Genomic DNA, 17,942 nt, shown 5'->3' on the forward strand with positions numbered 1-17,942 from the left:
ATTGCACTCATTCTCCAGACACCATAAAAATTTTCAGTCTAGAGATACCTGAGTTTCTAATGTACAAGCAGGAAAATAAAACCCTATCCCCTCTCAGGCCTTGTTTAGACACCAAAATGTGCTCTTTTTTTCCCCACTTGTAAAGAACCCAAGTCTCTTTTTGTAAATGTAGATTGAAGTTTGTCCCAGTGTTCTTCAACAATATTCCCACTCCTTACCCCTTCCTCCCACTCCCAATTATTATTTAGTTTACTGCCTGCTGGCTGACTGCCACCCTTCATGATGTATAAGTACAGAAGCCTGATTCTGCAACTTGTTACATATGGGAAGACTGTTGTACCTATACATAACACTATTGATTTCAAAAGAGCTCCATGCAGACAGATACAACAATTTGCAAGACCAGTGGTGTCCTTTGTGATGCACTTTGAGATCCTGCAGGATGAAAAACACTATAAAAATGCAGTACATTATTGCTGTTGTTATAAATCATCATGGCCAGCTTATTAGTCATCCAGGTTGGGACCACTGCTTCATGCCTATTGTCTGCTCTGAAAATAAACAAAAATTGGCTCTTTGGGGCAGCAAAGGGCTAATGGCAGGGCCACTTGCGTCTCTTGTCGTCGTTGTCATTCCCATATAAAACATTAAAGGGACCTTTTGTTTAACGTAATCAGGAGGCAGTACCCGATGAGGCAACATCCTGTTTGAATAATTTAAGTTGTGTAAAAGACTAGCTGCCTGGTGTAATCTAGAAAGACGCGTGTGTTGCCTCAGTGCTGTGTCAATTTATGTAACTCACATCTTGAGTTATATAAAGTCAGTGCTTGTAATTATGTTTAACATCATTAAATCGTATTTTATAGCTTCATTCCAATAAATAGCTGGTTTAAAAAGTAAAGCAGCTGTGAATTGTTATCACCGTGTTTTCAGCTGCTTGGCTCATTCGTTTCCTCTCCCAGAAAGACTTGTTGAACAGGCTTTCTCCCCGCCTTCCCTTCTGCCCACCCCCAACTAGTGGTGGGGTGGAGAAAAGGAGGTCTCTGCTCTTTCTTTCTTTTTTCCTCCTCCTCCCTTTCCCTCTTCTGCCTTCCCTTTACCATTGGGTCCCGCTGATAGGACCAGTTTCAGCTTGCTCAGGTTAGCCAAAGACCAAGAGCTGGGCTTAATTTGCTCTCTGGAGTTTCAAAAGAGTTGTATGACAGGGAGAGAGGTAAAAGCTGGAGAGAGTCGATTTCAATTGTTGGTAGTAAGGGGTAGAGGAGGAGACCCGCGGAAACTCACAGAGCTTTCTGCAGACGGTGCTAATGACTGAACAACAGTCTGATGTGGAAGAACTAAAACCTGTAAGGGCTGTCAATAAAAGGGAAAACAAAGGTGTCCTACTCCTGTAAGTATCCGATGTATTGCGTGAAAAGTCTCTGCGCCTGTGGGCTGTGCTGTGGGCTGAGCTGAACTATCGATACAGTATCGAAAGGAAAAATTCCTGTACAAATTTTACATTGTTTCTTAACTTTTGATACTGGCTGCCTCACGATTCTGCTGTTTCCTTTTACAGCTGTTAGCGCTGGAACGTAGCAGAGAGACTACGAAGTTTCAGGAATGCAGGCTCGGTCTGATCATGTGAAATTAAGAAAGTATTTGAACGCCAATTGCGAACTGTTTATAGTACAACTACACGTGACTAGTTTTGTAACTCAAAGACCACGACTAGAGCTAAACAGAACTTGAGTCTGGCTTTCTTTAAAGCTAGGAGACTAGAATGCTATCTGAGGAACATTGTAAATATATGTATATGTTGTCAGCAGAGTTCTGCCTGCCAGAATTTATCTTCAAGTTTGTATCCAGTGGGAGCCTTCAACAAAGCTTGTATTGTACAAAGTCTAGTCATTAAAGTAGCAATGATGTACTATCTTAGATTATTTCACTTTTGTTTTCTAAAAGTGATTTGAATCCCTCCCCTCCCCCAGCTTCAGAACAGGAAATTGGGGAAGGTTAAGTTCACCTTCATTCAGAGTAATGGAACGATGATTAGATCCAGACTGAAAAACCTCTAATCATCTTGTTGTGAGTTTCCTTGAAAGCACAGGTCACTTTATGGGGTCTAATGCTGGTTTGCAGGCAGCATACCATAGTCCTGATTCTGATTCCCCTGAGAACAGTTTTGTACTGGTATAATTCCATTGATTTTTCGGTACAGTTACACAGGTGTAAATCATACTAGAATGAGGCTCCTTATCAGTAAGTGGAGCTGAAGTGAAAGGTCAGAGTTTCATTTGGGGTAACCAAAATGCTGCTTTCCTTTTCCCCGGTTCCCCTAATTTAGTGGTACTCAGTATTTAAGGAGAGGGAAGGGTTAAATGTTGCTTTTTATCCCAAAGTTGGGGTGGGGGAGGTGTAATAACAATTGACTAATGGAAAATGGACAGAAAAATCGTATTGCATAAAGATCAGGAGAGCCTTGCAAATCTGCATATATCTGCGGATGTGCATGTCCGCGGACCATGTTTGCAGATCGGATGCGGATACAAACCGCGCAGGGCTCTAAAGATAAGTATCTCCAGCTCTGTAATCTGTGTTAACTATATCCTTTAGTGGCAGTGATACCCAGGAACTCATTCAAACTTAAATTTCTTGTTCTTTTTAATCTTTGAAGGCTCTTGCACTCTGTATAGTGTGTGACCTTTTCATATTGAGCTTACTTTAGAAGGGGGGGAAAGCTTTAAGGATAAAAAGGCCATTACAAATACAACATTAATAAGTGAGATTGGCTAGAAATGTGTTCCTCCTGAAAGGGTTGGTGTTTGTTTTAAATCATGTCTTCATGATGTTTTTTCACATAATTATTTCTTCACTATGGAAAAAATGCTGTGTTAAAATGTCTGTGATACAGGTAGGAGCAGAAGGTGGAGAAAGATGTTGGTAAAATTTTCAAAAGTGCTTAAGTAACATAGGAAGCTAAGTCCCATTTTCAAAAGCCTTTCTTAAGCATCAGTGAAAGTCAATGGCACTAGAATCCAAAGTCACTTGGGACTTAGTTTTCTAAGTTCCTTGAGCGCTTTTGAAAATGTTATCTGAAACCTTTAATAATAATAATAAAAAAAAAAAAAAAGCAAAGGAAGACTGTGTGTGTGTGTGTGTGTGTGTGTGTATACGCAGTGACGGCCAGAAGGACTAGAACTTGAGTTCATATAAAAGTTCAGTGTTTTTATTAACTTTGCATTAGAGAGTTCCTCCTTAAAATTTCTTGTTAACACTTACGATAGCATTCCTTCATAAAGAAGAACAACCCACCTCAACCATCATTTTGGGTGCTGTTTGAACATCCCCTCTACCTCCTCAATATATTTATGTAATTACATGTTTTTGAATCCAAAGAACTAATAATACATACACAACACACTGATCTTTCACTATTTCAAAATATGCTCTTTATCCCCTCCCTATTTAGTCTTACCCCCACTCTGTTTAGTTCAAGATAAGATCCTTGTATGGCTTTTTATAGATAAGTAATTTGTGACATATACATAATTCCATGTATAACTGATGATGCAAACCACATGGAGCACTATCAGTTAAAAATGAACTCCTGTCTGTTTTGCCTGAATATGCTAGACCTCATGGTGGTACTTATAGAGGGAGTGGTTTGCTCTGGTTTTCTTGGTCAAAATTTCCATTGTTGTCCTTCCCTACCAAAAAGTTGTACAGTGTGCTGTATACTGTTTAGCTTCTGCTTACTGCCTGACAGGTGGCTGCATTTCCTGTGTGTGCTGTATGTATGTAGCTTGTGAAGCAGTCTGAGATCCTTCAAACATAAAATATTCTTGAGAAGTTGAAAATACGTGATGCCCTATTTTGCACTAAAATATTGAAGAAAGTTATGAACAGTGTTACTTACATGCCACCCAGAGATTAGAGATCTACTCAAACCAAATAGCCAGATACAAAGAAACATGAATTTGGAAGAGTTTGAATTTTGCACCTTATGGCCTCATCCTTGTTGGAAATTACAGTTCCCAGTTACCCATCACAGATCATGATTAGAGCTGGTCTAAAAATTTTCCAACACAACACTTACCTGTCAGAAAATGCTGTTTTGATGGAATCTAAACAGTGTGCTGACACTTTTGATGGAAACCACATAGGCAAGAAAGCGGGTCATCCTGCCTGGGCATGACTCCAACTTCCTGGGGAGTTGGGCACCATGGAAAAGCAGCTGTCTATGGAGCTGGGAGAAAGTTGAAAAATTCAGTTTCGGTTCTCTTAAAATGGAATTTTTCAGAATGTTCCCACCTGTGAAAAATTTTGACTCTTTGACTTTTCATCTGGAGTTGGAACTAAATTATTTGTCTAACCCACTGAAATCTCTCACAAGAGGATCATTCCTTTTTCCAGCCAACTCTAGTCTCAGTCCTGTAAACACTTTGAGGAGGATGGAGAACACAAAAGGCAGCAATCTCATTTTTTGGAAAGGTGTATACGCTTCCAACATTTGTATCTCTGATCCAAACAGGTGCACTCCCAAAATACCCCCCACAGTGAAATGCATTGGTAGAAATAACTTGTTCCTTAGGCAATGCTTCAGAAATGAAAGAGGCATGTTCAACATTTTCCCCCTTTCCATGCAGGGCTGGATTAATCTTTTGTGGGCCCAGGGCCAAACATGTTTGTGGGCTCCCCATGGAGGCAATGGAGCATGGCGGGGGAGGTTAGTCCCCGGAGCAAGGGGCCAGCCAGGGGCAAAGGGACATGGAGGGGTGGCCCTGCTTCGCCCAATGGAGGGGCACTATTTACAAACTGGCAGTTGCCAGATGCACAGTGGCCCACCTGGCCCTGTGCTGCCAGCGTGCCTCTTCCTCTCAGAGGTGGGCCTATGTCACACCACACAGCACCCCATGCCCAACACTCGCCAACTCCCTATGGCCAGAGGCCCCCTGGACCCACTATGCCCAGCATCCCCCCAGACCCCCCCACAAATGCACAGCGCCCTGCACAACACCACCCCAGCCCACAGCCCCACCACAACTGCCGAGCACCCCCCCCCCACAGAACCTCTAGTACTCCAACACACAGATCTGCCCTGTCCTGTCACAGCCCAGCACCCCCCCCCCCCCGCCCCCAGACTCCCCACTCCCCCATGCTCTGCCTCCTGGCTGCACTCACTGGCCTTGCTGGGAGGTGACTGTGTCTGCCAGGCTGAGCCACCAGGGCTGGTCCCAGGACCAGGAATCGGTCCGTCCCCTCTGGTGTGGCACGATCAGCCAGGGTCCCTCAAGACACACTTTCCTGGAGGGGCCCAGTCAAGCCCCCCACACTGGTCCCCCACACACACACCTGGCTGAGACTGGCCAGGCTTCTGCACCAGTCCCAGGTGGCTCAGCTCTGAGGAGACAGGTGGGGCCCCACAGGTGGTGGGAAGCAGAGACTGCCCAGAGTCAGAGATGCTTGGGGTCCAGCCAGGGGGCAGAGAGGAGCAGGGGGAGCCAGTGGGGTCTCAGGGCGCAGTGCAAGCAGAGCAGGCCAGGCTTTTCTGAGCATGGGCCTGGCTCCATGGAGCCATTGTAAACCCAATACTGTTCCCATGTGAGGCAGGGAGCAACTATATCCCATACAAATGAGGGGCAGTTCCCTGAATCACTCTTGAGCTTACTGACTTCTTACAATTGATGACCCTGACTGTGCATGCAGATCCATTTTGGTGGATCCCTATTAATTTCAATGGTGCTTTTATGGTGCGAAGGTCTGGTCACGTGGATCTACTTGTGGAATCGGGACCTATGTTTGTTAATCATATAGTAATTTTTTGCATAGAATAATACGTGAATTTTAGACTAAATACATACACTTGGACTGCCCCAGGCTGTGTGAGTCTAAATAGAAGATACCTATAAGATCCTCTTCTAGTTACAGTAGCACATAAAATCAAGTGCACATTTGTAGTTTAAATGACACTCCTTTTAAGGGTGTTTTGTTTGATTTTTACTACAGCAATCTTTTTATTTTTGTAAAGCAGGAGTTGGGAGCCTTGTTTATGTGATTTCTGAAAACTCTCAGAGCACTAGACAACATATTTTAAAAAAAAAAAGATCAGTGTCACATTAATTGTGGAAGTGTGTGACTTTGTGAGTGCAAAGGATGTAAACAAACCCTGCCATCAAAGGGTTTCATGTCACTTGAAACTCTGTAATGTTGTGTTTTTGCAGAAGCAAGTAATACAATCCTTATGACATTAGATCATGTTTTTAAAACGCTATCAGACCTGTTTTTTCTTTCTCTCTCTCCTTCCCATAAGCTTTTCTGGCAAAGCTTCAATTTTAAGAGAACCTGGGTTTCCTGATACACAGGTGGGATAACACTCTGACTCTATATATGGTACCTCATTACCATAGTATCTTAGTACCTCACAATCTTTAATGTATTTTTCCTAACAACAAACCTATGAGGTAGGGAAGTGCTATTTATCCCCATTTTACAGAGAACAAACCAAAGCACAGAAACGCTAAGTGATCACACAGGAAGTCTGTGGCAGGACATAAATCTGAACCCATGTCTCTCAAGTCCCAGGGTAGTGCCCAAATCACTGGACCATTCTGATGCTTTGCTAAATAATAATTAATCTTACAAATTTCCATATGGTGAAAGAAGAGCTCAATTATTAAAAAAGGAGTAATTATGTAATGCTGTCTCCGTGCTCAAATATCTGTGCTGGCTTCCCACTGAATATGCAATCCAACTGATATTCAAAACCCTCCATCAGGCTGCTCCTATCTCTCTGAGGCAGTGTGCTCACCATGGCCTGTGTCCCCAGTAGCTTGGGAGCTGTCTGTAAGAGAGACCACCCCCACACTCCATGTGCCCAAGCAGTGCAGTTGACAATCAGCAGAGGCACTCCAACTGGAGGTACTTTGGTTTGTAAGAGAGGACTGCTGGTTGGACTCCTTGGGGGCCCCTTGAACAGGAAATTGGTCCTACCCCATGCCTGTTGGTCCACAATAATCTACCTTCGCTAATCTTGGGGCATTTGTCAGAGCCAGTGTCTGTAAAACAGCACTTGGGGATGGCTGAGGAGTGTGAGGGTTTTGTGGGATCTGAGATATGGAAGCTTTATTTGGGGATTGGCTTGTTGCTGTTTCTATGAAATGTAATTGTAACTATCTGTCTAGAACCCTACGGTACTTAAACGAGTGTCATTAAATGTGTCCACATTGAAATAACCAATGTGTACGCTCCTGTGGTGTTTGAAAAGCATCCCTCTCTTCTCACTGTGCCTCTGTGCCAAGCTCACAGTCCATGGTTCTGGGATGGGGTTTTCCCCAGAAATGCTGAGCTAAAGTATCTTACGCCATCATTTCATACGTTAAACTCTTTTTTCTTCTCTATAGTCCTCAGACAAGTTGTTCTCTGAAGCTCTTCCTAAACACATCAAGATTCCTTAAATTGCTTCCAAACTGGCATTCCTGTCATTGATGTCATGATACAAATTCCTTGTGGTCATAAGTATCCGGATCTCACGTTGTATGTAATGTATGGAGCCTTATTCTCCTTTCACATACACTTAATTCCTTTGACTTCAGTGGAGCCACTCTGATTTATACTGAAGAGAGAATCAGGTCCATGCTCTCTAAATCTGTCTGGGATAGAAAACTCCAGACAATACACCAGTTAAAACAGTACATAATTGGTTTATGCTGAACACAGTATGTGGTGTGTATTTGTGACCTAGCACACTGGAGTAGTAGGTTCTAGTGTTAGCTGGGCCCTTCCATGCACTAATGATAACAACACAGGACAAATTTTGTCTTGCTAATCGTGGTGCACCAGACTTTTTAAGAAATGAAGGGTTTTAACTTACAAATGAGTGCAGGTCTTTTTAGGGCATTACAGGTAGGGTAAGCAAAAATATTCCTTAATACTGAGAGAAAATATAAAAACAAGTGCTTCCAAGAGCAGTAGAAAATAATTACATAAAAACTGTGTGCTGCTAGGAGTAGAGAGAGAGTGTCATAATGCAGATCAGATAAAATTATATGTATACTGTAGATAATAATTGGAAACTTAAATATTTCTAGGTTTTAGAGTAGCAGCCGTGTTAATCTGTATTCGCAAAAAGAACAGGAGGACTTGTGGCACCTTAGAGATGAACAAATTTATTTGAGCATGAGCTTTCGTGAGCTACAGCTCACTTCAATTTCTGTTTGATAAATAATCACGGGTTGGGAGAAGGAAAAAATGGGGGGCCCTCGTCTGCTGACGTTCATGTGGCAGTACACGGTACTTTGAGCTGTGTGACATAGGGCCATGCAAGGGGTAGAGAGTTTGAAACTGTGGTAAAGACCCTCCTCCCATCTCTTTCTGTATACGTGGGGTTGTTGGTGTGTGTTGTCTTTTGTTGTGAAGGGTTTTGGCAGCTGACTGCAATTTAGTGTTTCTAGTTATGAAGAGTTAACCTGGTCAATCTTCAGCTAGGCTCGGTAGCCGTTAAATGTCTGCTCTTCACTTTTCTGTTTTTTAAGTGTGCATCTATGCTACACTTACATGCTTGGAACTTTGCAATGGAAGGGTTTAGTGTCCTCTGATCAATAGTACCATGTTCATAATCCTCTCTTATACTACATGCAAAAACTACATTTAAAAGAACATTACTTAAGGTTGCAAGGCCTCAACTTAGGAAATACTAGAATTAAGCTGGTCTGATTTATTTTTATAGGGAGAAAACAATGTGTGTTTTCCTAGCCTTAGTCTTGGAAATGGCTGAACTATTTTTGTCTGAAATTTTCCCAGAAATGAATCCACCTTAGGCAGATACCTGGCATAGAAAATTTCAGCTGAAACAGTTTGCCAAAGCTAAAAGGGACTGATACCATGGTTTTACAATGGGAAGTGTTAGGCAATATTACTAATAGGCAGTGCTCCCAGCCTTGCCTATAATGCATGCTCTGGACCTGATTTTCAGAAGTGCTGAGCACCTGCACTTGTCTGACTTCATTTGCAGTTGTGGCTCTTGAGTACTCCTGAAAATTAGGCCATGTAAATTTACCCTGGTTGCCCTGCAGGTCATGTATACTGTCAACACACAAAAGTACAAAGCTGCCTGTCTGTGTCTTACTATGTGATACCTGAAAAAGAGCTCTGTGTAGCTCAGGAGCTTGTCTTTCACTAACAGAAGCAGGTCCAATAAGTTATTACATCATCCATCTTATCTCTCTTACTGTGTATGTCACATACAGGAGCAAGAGTTTATGTAGGCTTTTGCTTTACACCAGCTAGTCCCGTTGACTAAACTCCTAAAATAACAAGATTCCAACCCTTTTTGTACCACTGTTACTCTTACACACACAGATTGTCTATGAAGAATTTTTTCTGGCAACTGTCATGACCCTACAGGTCTTCAAGATGTGTCCACAGGGTCCCCAGTTGACTTTTGCCTCTCTGCTGCCACTGAGCAGGAGAGACAATGAAACCTGAAGTGACCTCGGGGAGGACTTCCCAGGCTTGATTGGAGAAACACCATGAATTCTGATTTGACTGGGCTTCCTATTTAAACCCACAGGAAGTTGTCCCCACAACTGGGCTCTACCTGGCTGTTACGTTGGACCCTGCCTTCTTGTGTGACTCCTGAATCCTACTTGCCTTCCTTGCTCCTGTTTCCTGCTTTTGTTCTTGATCCTTTCCCCAGTCTCTGAATCCACCTCTGACCCTTGGCTCGACTTCCTCACTCCAACTCCTGCTCCAACCACTAGACTTAGCTGCCTACAGCCCCGACAGCAGCTTTATAATTGGGGCTCTCTTCTAATGTTCAATAGTGGCCACAGGACCTCTGAGTGTCATATCTGCCAGTTGATGTCCAAATATAATACCAATATCTTTTCTCTTCCCCACCCCAGCCACACAAATGCTTCTATCCTGTAGTTGGAATAATGGTACATTTCCTTCCTGAGGCTAGAACAGATCCTCATTGTCAACAGGCAGTTACCAAGAGAACCAAACCCACCCTACTGTGCTTAATCAGAGAAGCTATACAAAACTGCTCTCATTTGGAAGCTGCTCTATATCTCTTTGAAGAATAAATTATATGAACTCTGTACAGCTTCCCAAAGCAGATGTTGCAGTGGGATCTAATACTGCCACTCAGCTGACTCTTCCCACTCTGCACACCCATGACCAGAGAGATGAGTTGACAGGCCCTTGAGGAAGAAAGTGTAAATTTAATTTACCATGCAGGCATGTGTTACTGCCAGCCCTTATGCTAGAAGAGCTGTTGCTTGGTCTAGCAACCTTCAAAGATAAAATCAATAAGAAAAAAACTGTCTTAACCAGTATTCTTTGACAACTTCCAGATACAATTAAGTTCTCTGCCAGAGCTATTTCCTCAAATGCTATATTGCACAAGAAGCTCTGGCTCAGGACGTAGAAGGCAGATAGCCAAGTACAGCAGCTTCTGTCGGCCTCTGTATTTTCCATAGAAAGAAAGCTCTTCAGGGAGCAATAGCTGAATCAAATGGAGAGAAATACTCAATGCTTTCTCACAAACAAGGTAAAAAGCCAGAGGCCTTTACAGACCCGTTGTCCTTTTTCCATTGACAAAACAGCAAGAGATTCTCACCTGAGGGAAGAAGATACACAGGTGACAATTGCCTAGAAGACAATTGCTTACTTCCAGCGAGTCCAACCTATAGAACTTTACATAATGACAGGTTTCAGAGTAGCAGCCATGTTCTTTTTGCGGATACAGACTAACACGGCTGCTACTCTGAAAAAAGAAAAGGAGGATTTGTGGCACCTTAGAAACTAACCAATTTATTTGAGCATAAGCTTTCGTGAGCTACAGCTCACTTCATCAGATGCATACTGTGGAAAGTTTAGAAGATCTTATTATATTCACACACAGCATGAAAAAATACCTCCTCCCACCCCACTCTCCTGCTGGTAATAACTGATATCTGATAACTTTAGATAAGCTATCAGTTATCACTCTCCTTACAATGTGTATGATGATCAAGTTGGGCCATTTCCAGCACAAATCCAGGTTTCTTCCCCCCCACACACACACACACACAAACTCACTCTCCTGCTGGTAATAGCTTATCTAAAGTGACCACTCTCCTTACAATGTGTATGATAATCTATTCAGGGGACACCATCACAGGGCCTAATAACATCAGCCACGCTATCAGAGGCTCGTTCACCTGCACATCCACCAATGTGATATATGCCATCATGTGCCAGCAATGCCCCTCTGCCATGTACATTGGTCAAACTGGACAGTCTCTACGTAAAAGAGTAAATGGACACAAATCAGATGTCAAGAATTATAACATTCATAAACCAGTCGGAGAACACTTCAATCTCTCTGGTCACGCGATTACAGACATGAGTCGCTATTTTACAACAAAAAAACTTCAAATCCAGACTCCAGCGAGAAACTTCTGAATTGAAATTCATTTGCAAATTGGATACAATTAACTTAGGCTTGAATAGAGACTGGGAGTGGCTTAGTCATTATGCAAGGTAGCCTATTTCCCCTTGTTTTTTCTTACCCCCCAGACATTCTTGTTAAACCCTGGATTTGTGCTGGAAATGGCCCACCTTGATTATCATACACATTGTAAGGAGAGTGATCACTTTAGATAAGCTATTACCAGCAGGAGAGTGGGGTGGGAGGAGGTATTTTTTCATGCTTTGTGTGTATATAATAAGATCTTCTAAACTTTCCACGGTATGCATCCGATGAAGTGAGCTGTAGCTCACAAAAGCTTATGCTCAAATAAATTGGTTAGTCTCTAAGGTGCCACAAGTACTCCTTTTCTTTTTGTGTGTATATAAATCTCCTCACTGTACTTTCCACTTTATGCATCCGATGAAGTGAGCTGTAGCTCATGAAAGCTTATGCTCCAATAAATTGGTTAGTCTCTAAGGTGCCACAAGTACTCCTTTTCTGATATCAAAACAGAATCCTTCTAAAAAGTGCTGTAAAAGAAAAGAGATCCTGATTACACTGCATCTAGCAGCCTAATCTCTCACTGTGAGTGCTGAACTATACCATTTTTAAAAAGGGAGCCAGTAGGACTTTTTCACTAAAATTCTTTGAATATGTTAAGTTTAAAAAAAAAAAAGAATTCCTTGCATCTGTATTTTTAAAAGCACCTGGTACAACTAACCATTGCTAAAAGGATACAGAAGAACCTACCATATTTGTGCCACAGATCTCTTGCATAAGCACAGCTAAATCTGAAAACTTGGCTCACACTCATGTGAAGAAGACTTTCCAGTGGTGAAGTCAAGCTTTCGTTTCCTCACTTGTTTGCTCCTGTGACGATGCCCACAAATGACTGCACTGTTAGGTGGCAGCCATGGATTTTCATAAACCATGAATATTTGTCAGGCCCTATTGTAAGTATGACTGTTAGCAGGTTCTGCAGGCAACTGCATTTTTCCCTTATTTAATTTGGCAGAAGAGAATTGGAATCGCAGACCTCCAGGTGCCTCATCTCTCCCTTTCTTGATCTTGAATAAAACTTAGGGCATGTCTACACTAAAACCTTAAGTCGACCTATATTAGGTCAATTTACAGCCACCACAGTAATTACGGCGGTGGTTCATGTCCACACTACCCGCCTTCAGTTGGTGGCACTTATCCTCACCAGGAGCACTTCCACTGACCTTAGGGGGCAGTGTGGGGAGCTGAGAGTGCAGGCTCTCAGCTCCACCAGGAGCCTGGCTGCCCCACAGGATCTGGCCTTGTTTTGATTTCGGGAATAGTGCTCTGTCCTTGGACTTTCTGCTGAGGCTAGCCGGAAAGTTGCAGTGGTGAGGTTTTGGAGTGATTTTATTATTTATTTATTTATTTATTTACTTTTGAAGTGGACAGATGGACTGGGGACATTCTGAAGAAAGATAGAACAACCAGAATGGCTTACATTCCTGGTTTGTTCTGTTCTTTATTTTTATAAAATATTAGCCTCTCACTTAATGGCACAAGGAATTTGTTTCTATTTTTCTATAGAACTTGATAGCAGTCTGTCTTTGATTAGACAGGGAATACTGCCTGTTAATAATAGATGGTATTTAAGAACTGAGAATTTACATGCTAATGATGTCCACAATGTCACAATGACCTTACTGCTGTTTGCTGAGGTACTATGGTGTGAGACTTGATCTGGTTATTATGTGAAGTGTTTATCCACTGGGCTAAAAAAGTTCAATAAAATAAGATACCTTTCCTTTTTGTTTTATTTTGCTGTTTTAAAAGGTATAAGTCCATGCTTAATGACTAGAGAATTTTATTGTTTTATTAGACAAAATTCATTACTTGTTTAAAATTAAAATGTATTCAAATTTTCTAATACTATATAAGGATACCAAAATTTCAAACCAAATTTGTATATTGCTATGTTTAAAGGTACTGCTGCAAAGTGAGAATACATCAATAAATATTCAAATAACTCTACTTCCTCACCCTCACAAATATAACCTGTAGCAAAAAATAACCACCAGCAGTGAGCAAAAGCAAACTCTGCAGTGCTAATGTCCCCAAATCCTTTCTGTGTTATCCTAAGAGCCATTTCATAGGCAAAATATACCTACGGCACACATTGCAATGCCTGTCAGGAAATGCAGTCAATCATAGGCCCAGTGCATTCTCAGACTGCTGAGAAGGGCTGACACTGAGCAAAACAATGGTGTTCAGAAGATCTGGTAAAAGAGAGAGGGATAGCTGGAGGGAGTGCAGAGGGTATAACTCAAATATAGTCACATCAACTATAGCAGGTTCACTCTGTTGTGTTTATATTTGGCTCAGTGAGTTTTTTGTATAATGAGAGAATTAGCCTCCTAGCATTGCTCTCAAAAGGACTGAAGATATGCAGACCATTAATGTCTGCTAGAAAAGAATAGAGCAGGGGTCGGCAACCTTTCAGAAGTGGCGTGCCAAGTCTTCATTAATTTAAGGTTTTGCATGCCAGTAATAAATTTTACAGGGCCCCCCAACAGAACCCGAGATTGGCAGCGGGCTGAGCGGTGCCGGCAGCCGAAATCCCAGAATGGCAGCGCAGGCGGCAGATGGAACCTCAGACGGCTGCCGGCCCCACTCATCCGGCTGCCAGCCTGGATGGACAGAATCCCAGGCCAGCAGCAGGCTGAATGAGGCCAGTGGCCAGGATACCGGCTGGCAGGGGCCGGCGGCCAGAACCCCAGATCCGGGGTCCCGGCCGCCAGCCTGGCTCAGTGTGCTGCCAGCCCAGGATTCCGTCCATCCAAGCCAGCACCGGGCTGAGCAGGGCCGGCGGCCGGGACCCTTGCTGGCAGCAGAGTGCCACTAAAAATCAGCTCACGTGCCACCTTTGGCACGTGTGCCGCAGGTTGCCAACCCCTGGAATAGAGCATCCACTATCTTTAGCTTTGTATCCACTTGTAATAACAAGCTGACCCCCGGTTGTAGTGTTCTTGAATTCCTTAAGCTTTGAACACACTCTCTCCTCACATGTATAAAGATATGTCTGACAACTTTACCCCTCCAACATACAACTGAAATGGTATCCTTCCAAAATCAGATGCTCAATTTTGGGCTTTTGTATGTACTGGCCAGAGTACTGTGTTCTAAATTTGACAGAGATAAATTTACTCCATCCACTTGAGTACACCGTTGGTCTACTTAGCTTCTTGTTTGGCCCATTAAGCAGCTCTTCATTTCTTCACTCTTAGTCTAGATGTATTCTGCTTGGAGTTGTGAACATGTTTCAATAGTATTTGCTCTCTGAATCACTGTCAAAATCACAATACCTGTGTGTGTATTATACTCCAGAAGCAGGATAGGTGTACGCTACAGAGCTTAGATGTTTAACTCCAGACAACAGGACAGTTCAGAATAAACAGATTCTATTCCTTTTAAATGCTGAGCATGGTTATGGATTTTATATGGTGTTAGTGGCATGTCTGCTTCATTGTGACTCACCACATCCTTATCTAGTAAAGATAGGATGCCAGCTGTCATGGTTACAGGTCAAAATGCAGTTTCTCTTTTAGTCCTTCTGACATATACCCCTTTGGCTTGCAATGTTTTCACCTGTATCTGGCCAGAACTATATTGTTCAATTGCTCTAGTCCGGATCTCTAAACAGCAGTACCAAACATGATAACACAACAAGTCCAACCGGGGCTGGCACCTGTAAACCTTCTTTCTCTATCAGCCTGTGACAATACAAGTTCACAGGGACATAGAGCCAGCATCTTCAAAAGAAAGTATTTATTTATTCTCTTATCCAAGTACACAGCATACAAAGTGAAGGATTAAAACAGTAAAGCTGTATGCATATATTTTCCCTATATTTACCTTTCCTTGAAAGCTTTGCTACGTTTCATCTAGCCTACTTACCTCCATTTCTGGCTGGGAATAGCACACTCTCCTGCTTGCAGCATGCTCTCTGTCTCTCCTTGTATGCCAGTAGCTCTTGCTGGGCAGCCCCCCTTGGCTCACCCAAACCCCCTCTTTTCTAGGCCCTGTGTGTTGTAATGATTTAGTAACTTTGTTTGATCCTAGGCCTAGGCTTGGGAAGAGTAAATCATTCTTAGTTTGGCTGGAGCTCAGAAGGAGGTATTCCCCAATAAACAGCTTCCCATGGTTTCCTCAAGGGCTCTTACCTGTGTCGTCGTTTTGCTTTCCCTGCTTGGTCTCTTTAACAACACCACATCAAGTAACCCCTCATAACTAAACACACAGGGTACATCTGTACTGTAATTAAACACCTGCAGCTGGCCCATGTCAGATGACTTGGGCTTGAGCTGTGGGGCTGTAAAATTGCAGTGTAGACTGTCGGGCCAGCTCTGTGACCCTGTGAGGGGGAAGGGTCCCAGAGCTTGGGCTCCAGCCTGAGCCCAAAAGTCTACACCAAAATTTTACTGCCCGAGCCCCATAAGCCAAAGTCAGCGGACACCAGCCACTCACGTGTTTAATTGCAGTGCAGACATACCCACAGTTGCATGCACCATATTCATAAAAATAATACAGATATTTCCCAGTTCATCATACACCAACCAATAAAGACATGGGCCAGGGATGATGTACCACACGTTACTCACTTGGCAGATTAAATTTAACAGCATCTCTTTAGGCTGTTGCAAAGGAAGTCCTTAAATATCCAGGACAGTAAGAGTAATCTGGGTAACAGACTGTCAGGGACTGTCTGTCACTGTCTACCTATCTTTAGAGGCAATGTTTTCAGCATTCAAGACAGAACTGATTGGATTCAAAACTAGTCAAAATATTGGGGGTTTGTCAGGGTTCCTTCCCCACTCCGAACTCTAGGGTACAGATGTGGGGACCCACATGAAAGACCCCCTAAGCTTATTTCTACCAGCTTAAGTTAAACCTTCCCCAAGGCACAAAGTCTTTGCCCTTGGATTAGATAAAATGCTGCCACCACTAAGTGATTTAACAAAGAATCAGGGAAAGGGCCACGTGGAGTTCCTATTCCCCCAAAATATCCCCCCAAGCCCTTGCACCCCCTTTCCTGGGGAGGCTTGAGAATAAACAAGATGAGCACAGACAGCCTTGGATTTTTAAGACCCAAAAAACCCAGACAGATTCTTAAACAGAACTTTATTAGAAGAACAAAAAAAAGATAAGAGAACAACTCTGTAAGATCAGAATGGAAGGTAATCTTACAGGCAGTCAGATTCAAAACATAGAGAATCCCTCTAGGCAAAACCTTGAGTTACAAAGACACAGAAACAGGAATACACATTTCCTCCAGCACAGCGAATTTCACAAGTCAAAACAAAGAAAACCTAACGCATTTTCTAGCTAGATTACTTACTGACTTTATAGGAGTTGGAGGGCTTGCATCCTTGATCTGTTCCCGGCAAAGGTATCATACAGACAGACAAAAGCCTTTTTCCCCACCCCACCCCTCCAGATTTGAAATTATCTTGTCCCCTCGTTGGTCATTTTGGGTCAGGTGCCAGCCAGGTTACCTGAGCTGCTTAACCCTTTACAGGTAAAAGGACTTTGCCTCTGGCCAGGAGGGATTTTGTAGCACAGTATACAGAAAGGGGGTTACCCTTCCCTTTATATTTATGACGGGTGTTATGGCATTGCAAACCGGAGAAGTTGCTTTCTAATCTGTTGAATATTTTCTAATTCTGAACAAACACTGCACATGAACAAATGGCAGCCTTTGTGATGGTGGAGTTTCAGAACTGGTCATCCAAGCAGCATGTTTTCTGCTCTAAATGGATGAGACAGCTTACTAAACAAGCAGTTAGTGGGACAGTACTTAAGATAGCTTTTGATCGCCAAGAGAGGGTGGACTTGGAAGGCGAGAATAGCCACTCTAGGAAATATGAGCAAACCTACAGAATATTAAGAATCTGCATAATACGCTTTTGTGTGTTTTAGGGATTATTTCATTTTTGCTGAATTATGTTTTGAGAACTAAAAAACAAATTTATTGGATCTTTCTCAGAACACTTAATTAATGCATTAATGCCGCTTATTATTAAACTTTTAACATACCTGTTGGTCAAATAACACTGAATATTTGTAAGCAACTTTCATTCAACATCTGCCAAAAAAAAACAAAGTGGCCTTTGGTGAGTGCAAAGGGAACAGGATGTACCAGAGGTTTTTAGTAGCAATTATACTTCATAATAGTAGCTTTCTTTGAATTTGTTTTCCTTTGAGAAATTCTATTGTAATCAACTTAATACAATTTTTGCAGCATAGGTTAGCTACAAGTCTGAGTGGCTGATGTTCTAATCCAGAAGACATTCTTTTGAGTTCAAAAGGAACTTTCTTTCTGTAGCATAAAGAACTTGGGCTCCCAGGTCTGTCACTAGTTTTCTGTGTTTAGATACAGTGTATAAAAGAGGCAAGATCTAGTTCCGATGACTTTTTAAATGTGCTGACTAATGATGTGTCTCGGTACACTTCATTAGAGAGACATTCA

At 42.5% G+C, this 17,942-nt stretch overlaps 1 protein-coding gene across 3 annotated transcripts in view; it reads left to right on the forward strand.

The window, feature by feature from the left end:
• The window catches only part of GRAMD2B (GRAM domain containing 2B), a 75,892-nt gene that overhangs the window by 22,544 nt on the left and 35,406 nt on the right, over positions 1–17,942 (forward strand). For 2 of the 3 annotated variants that reach the window (XM_048851017.2, XM_048851018.2), the window contains exon 1: positions 1,076–1,390. The exons of the other annotated variant lie outside the window; for it this stretch is intronic. In XM_048851017.2, the coding sequence (XP_048706974.1) occupies positions 1,308–1,390 (83 nt within the window). In that variant the 5' untranslated portion in view covers positions 1,076–1,307. Of the gene's footprint in view, positions 1–1,075; positions 1,391–17,942 lie in introns of those variants that run through there. 3 annotated transcript variants of the gene reach the window in all.

The sequence above is a fragment of the Caretta caretta genome, chromosome 5 (assembly GCF_965140235.1).
Source record: "Caretta caretta isolate rCarCar2 chromosome 5, rCarCar1.hap1, whole genome shotgun sequence".
In the NCBI taxonomy this organism is placed as follows: domain Eukaryota; kingdom Metazoa; phylum Chordata; order Testudines; family Cheloniidae; genus Caretta; species Caretta caretta.